Source organism: Geospiza fortis, unplaced genomic scaffold (genome assembly GCF_000277835.1).
Source record: "Geospiza fortis unplaced genomic scaffold, GeoFor_1.0 scaffold27, whole genome shotgun sequence".
NCBI classification, from domain to species: Eukaryota; Metazoa; Chordata; class Aves; order Passeriformes; family Thraupidae; genus Geospiza; species Geospiza fortis.
In genome coordinates, this window is record NW_005054329.1 from 1,920,027 (window position 1) to 1,924,894 (window position 4,868).

The 4,868-nt window shown below is 42.6% G+C and overlaps 1 protein-coding gene across 1 annotated transcript in view; it reads left to right on the plus strand.

The window, feature by feature from the left end:
* The first annotated feature begins 304 nt into the window (after window positions 1-304).
* Window positions 305-4,868, plus strand: part of STOM (stomatin) — a 21,903-nt gene continuing 17,339 nt past the window's right edge. Inside the window, exons 1-2 of the mRNA XM_031057273.1 lie at window positions 305-405; window positions 1,921-1,929. Of these exons, the coding sequence (XP_030913133.1) occupies window positions 305-405; window positions 1,921-1,929 (110 nt within the window). The remainder of the gene's footprint in view (window positions 406-1,920; window positions 1,930-4,868) is intronic.

The window sequence follows — 4,868 nt, forward strand, 5'->3', positions numbered from 1 at the left end:
ATTCCCTCTGGCCAGAGGGTGTTAAACACACCTGACCAACAGCTGGGGGCTGCATCTGCCCCCAGGGTGAAAGTTCAGCAGTGCCCATGCTGGGCGAGGGTCCTCAGCCCTGCACACCCAAGAGCCTTTCCTCCAGCCCTGTGTTCCCTACAAGTGGCTACAGAGCAAGCCTGGGATGACAGAGTGGGGCCCACACGTGCTCCAAAGGCTCCTGGGCTGCACAGCAGAAGAGCCAGCACCTCTACTGCACAGCTGAGCAACAACAAGAACAGCTCAGTGACAAGAGCCCCCCTAAACACCCGCGATGGAGACACAGGGAAACAGCTCCTCCTACAAGACCCCACAGCTGAAGTACAGCAATGATGGGGACAACTCTGCCGACCTAGCTTGGGATTTGGGGCAATGGTATGGGTGCATTAAACCCTTTTAAGTGGGATTATCTGAAGAAAGCAGCTTGGGCACCAGTGCTCTTCGAATTTTGGTGCCGCCTTTGTTCCCCCATAGCAAAGTCTGAAACTCCCTCTTGTGGGGGATTCGGGAGGATCCCTTCTGGAACAGAAACACCACAGTGAGAAATGAATGGCATTTAAATCTTCATTTCCCCCATACTCTGTCCCTGACCACTCCAAAATGGGGTGATCTCAATACCAGACAAGACAGAGCCTTGAGGAACCTGATTTGACCTCAGAGCTGACCTTGTCTGAACAGGAAGCAGGAAAAAGAAGCAGGGAAGCACATTAAGAACTTCCTACTACTCTATTTCATTAGTTCCAAACATAGTTGACATCACGTGTGGGAGATTTTAAGCAAATTACTTCAGGAAACATGGAAATGTACTTCACTGTCCCAATTCCCAAGAGGAAGCGAGGCTAAGGATGAGACAAACCAAACAAATATACAGGATTGGGTTGAGGTATCTTCAGAGCCTCTTCTGTTTGTACCCCAAAGGAAGCACAAACTGCAGCCCCAGGTACTGCTAAATCACCATTTTGATTCACTACAGCCTAATTCTAAAAATACCAATGTAGTTCTGGGCATCAATATTTACAAACCAGATAAACAATACATCTACACAGTGTTTTACATCCATGAGTCTCAAAGCACTTTGCAAACTCAGAGGAGCACTACAGATCCTCAGAGGTTACAACTGCTTGCTGAGAGTTATGAGCTCAGGCAAGTGCCTGGATCTTGGGCTTTGCTGTGGAGCTCAAATCATCCCATGAAAGTTCAGCTCAGTCACTTTGGGCTCAACATAATGAACATTTTATGAGATGGCAGAGATGGAGACAGAAGATACAAAGGCAAAATAGAATTTACCACTCAGGAAATGTTCCCATTCAAAACCTGCATATAAGAGTAAGCTCAAGGAATAAAAAGGAATATTTGAGTCATTTCTTACAACGAAGCTTTATAACACCATGAACAAGGTATCAAGGCCATGGCAGCCCAAATGCTATCCCAGTACAGCTGTACCCCTTCACTGCTTGTATTTTTAACTGAAGTCAACTGCTTGTCCTTGAATTTATTTTTAACAACCAGCAGTCACTTCAGCTGAGGGTACAGGGCACTGTGAGTGCACACTTACATATTCAGCGTGAGTGACTGAAGGAAGAAGACATCCAAATCCTTCCAGATTGTATCCCATTCATAAATTAAATGCAGACCTCATCTTCTGAAGTTATGTAATACAAATTGGGATGGTAATTATGTTGAGTGTTTCCTCTGGCAGAGTCAGGTTTTGCAGCTTCCTCACCTTGCTCTACTCTGCAGTTTCAGAATCGTGCTCTGACCTTCTGTTCCACTGCATTCCCACTGACAAACCTTCCACAGCAACTGAGTCACCCAGTCCTGCTCCAGTGCAAATATTCTGCACTTCCATTCTTGCATTCTACTCCTAAAACTGTCTGTTTGTCCTTTCAGCCACGTCAGGTACTGCGTTATGCCTGCTCTGGGTTCCCTTCACTGATGCATTTTCTCACTCCCCAAAGGAACAGCGTATTTGTCCTGCTGCTTAGGGGTTTCTCCCTTTTACTTCCAATATTCAACAAAAGATCACTGTCTCTTCTTAGTTTGTACAATAATTGGAATACTGATTTTCATATGAGTATTTGAATTCATTAAATTTCTTCAATGGAATTTCTCTCCATGTTTTCCATAATGTAAAGACTGGGAGATTTCCCCCTAGAGAGTTCTGATAATCCCAAACACTTATGGGTATTTACACAGGCTGCAGATGTCCCCTCCTCTTCAAACTCTAATTCTTGTAAGCACACACTTAAATGACGCTAGAACTTCAGGACAGCTTTAACCTATGCACTGATATAGATCTTATTTCTATTCGTTTTTAATTGCAAGCAGGAAAATAATTTCTCATTACCAAAAAGTTATGATTGCACCCAAGAGCAACAGAAATGGGAAGAAATCTCCATAATGACAAATTATATTTAAAATCAACATGGAAATCCAGAGATGGGAAGTGTCATGCACAGGGCAAATTCTTTGCTCAGCACAGCCAAAATCTTTTTTACTGCAGAGGTTGTTACACTATAATAGAGAACATTTGGCTTGAAGCTGATTGAAAAGGTGGGTTTACAATTTGGTATTAAAGGACAATCTGTGACTGGAGAACACAATGAGCAAGACAGCGCCTGATATGAAATGCTGCTTGTCAAGCTTGACATTTTATGTCTCTATTTATATCAGTCTCAAGGAGATGGAGTTTGCTGGCAGTAAATCCCAGCCATTAAAGCAGGATAGAACCTGCTGGAAAAGTTTGTGGCTCAGTTTAATTGGGCTATATTTATCATCAGCACTATAGTCTTTAACATCTAACCTACTGACATTATTTTTCTCCTTCAAGCCTTTGTACCTCCTCTAGTGCCATAAAGTCTTGTAAAGGTTTTTTTTGTTGTTGTAAATTAAGGGGGGAAAAAAATGAAACATTCAGTCATGCCCTATAGCTACCTAGGCCTAGGTAGAATTTTTAATCTGTGCATAACAGTAATAGTTTCTCATTTTTATGTTTCCCTGAAATCACAGTAGAAGCAAATGCTAAGCCTAATGTCCCACCAGCAGTGAGGCTCATTAGGTACAAGTTGCACCATTTCACTAGGAAAAATAATACATTTCTCTGTGATTTATGAAAGCCAAAACTCAGCCAAGTGCTCAGGTCTCTCCCCAGTTGTGTTACGGCTCAAAAAATTTGCAAAGGGACATTTAAAACACATTTCAAAACAATTTATCTGAGTGTACATCTTGTTTACAAGAACAAACTATTGAAACCGAGTAATAAAACTTGGAGAAATGCATTTTATAGTGGAAACACTGGCACGAGTTTAATTACTTCAGTGAACTGGCATCTCTGTGGACAGACTGTTCAGGCACTTCCATTGTATTTTAAACTTACATGAAAAAGTCAAAGGACAAATCCATAGAGCAAGAAATAGAAACATAAATCCCTTCCAAATGTGAGATGATTTCAGCTGAGAAAGTTTGCAAGCCATTAAGACACAGTCCTGTGGATGAAAGGAGAGGCAAGCAGTGGGATTTCCCCCATTTTCCGTGTTGATTCCAGCCTAACCAGAGTCACAGAGAGCTCTACAACAACTTAATAAGGAACGAGACCTCAAGTCTATCACAAATTGAGCAAAAATAGTAACTCAGGAAATCGATTGCAGGCTTTGAAAGAAATGCATCTTCAGCTGCTGTGTGAGGAGAGACATTCACACCACTGCCCACTCCCTGGAGACAGCAGCAAAACACAACAGAAGCAGGTGGAGTATCAGAAAGGACCAAACAATCAGCAAATGAATGGACTTGTGCTGGGAGCACGGAGCACTGAGAGGGTCACACACCACATCCACCACACTGCTAATTACAGCACCATTCCTGGAGGGAGAAGCACATTAAAGTAAAAATGCACCATGGTGTAATAACAGACTGCCAGCCTGAGAATTCAGCAGCACTTTGCAGATTCAATGCACTCTGTGAGCTACAGTGGAACAGTTCCATTGACCACTGGGGCACACTGCAGCAGCTGCTGAGCCAGAGGAACCATCCTTGGAGTCAAATCTCCCATCCAGGGATGTGAGGCACAGCTGACCTGGAGGGCTCCTGAGGGCTCTCCTGGCCCTCGCAGGCACATCCATTTCCTGGATCTCACACCGCCTCAGGCTCTGAGCCTCACACAGCAGCAGCACGGGCACATCTGACACACAGCAGGGAAATTCACTGGGCCCAGGGAAACTCTTCATGAGCAGAACCCAGACAAGGCAAAGGCCAAAGAGATGTCACGGGATCTTATGGAGCAGAGGATGTCAGGGATTGTTTTATGCTACACTTGGAATGTTTTAACCTCTATATTGACTGCCAGTAAACTCTTACCATTACTGAAATTACAGCACAATTCCCTCCTGACTTGGAGTGTTCCGTAGAGATTTCTTCCTAAAATCAGGCCCTGTCCAATGTTTGGAAACTGATTTGAGTTAAATGCAAGGAAAGAGACTTTATACAAAAAACCTCCACACTTTTCAGGAATATCCACATAATTTATACATAAAATAATTGCTTCTAATTCCTCTAGTTCAACCAAAATAGCACTGAAGTCAGATTATGATGTTTTATGTATACACCAACATTCTTTCCTGTTGTAAATAAAAATAGCATCTCATTACTTTAAGGAAAATAATTAACAGCAATAATACTAAAAAAGGCTTTTTACTAAATAAGTTTCAGAAAATAGCAAAAATCAGCCCAGTGGGGAGTCATAAAGCAATATATCTGTCACAGAAGTTTTTAAAGAATCTGTATAGCTTTGTGGGGCTCCCTTGAGCTACTTTAGCTATGACTAATAAGAACAGATGCAAGCA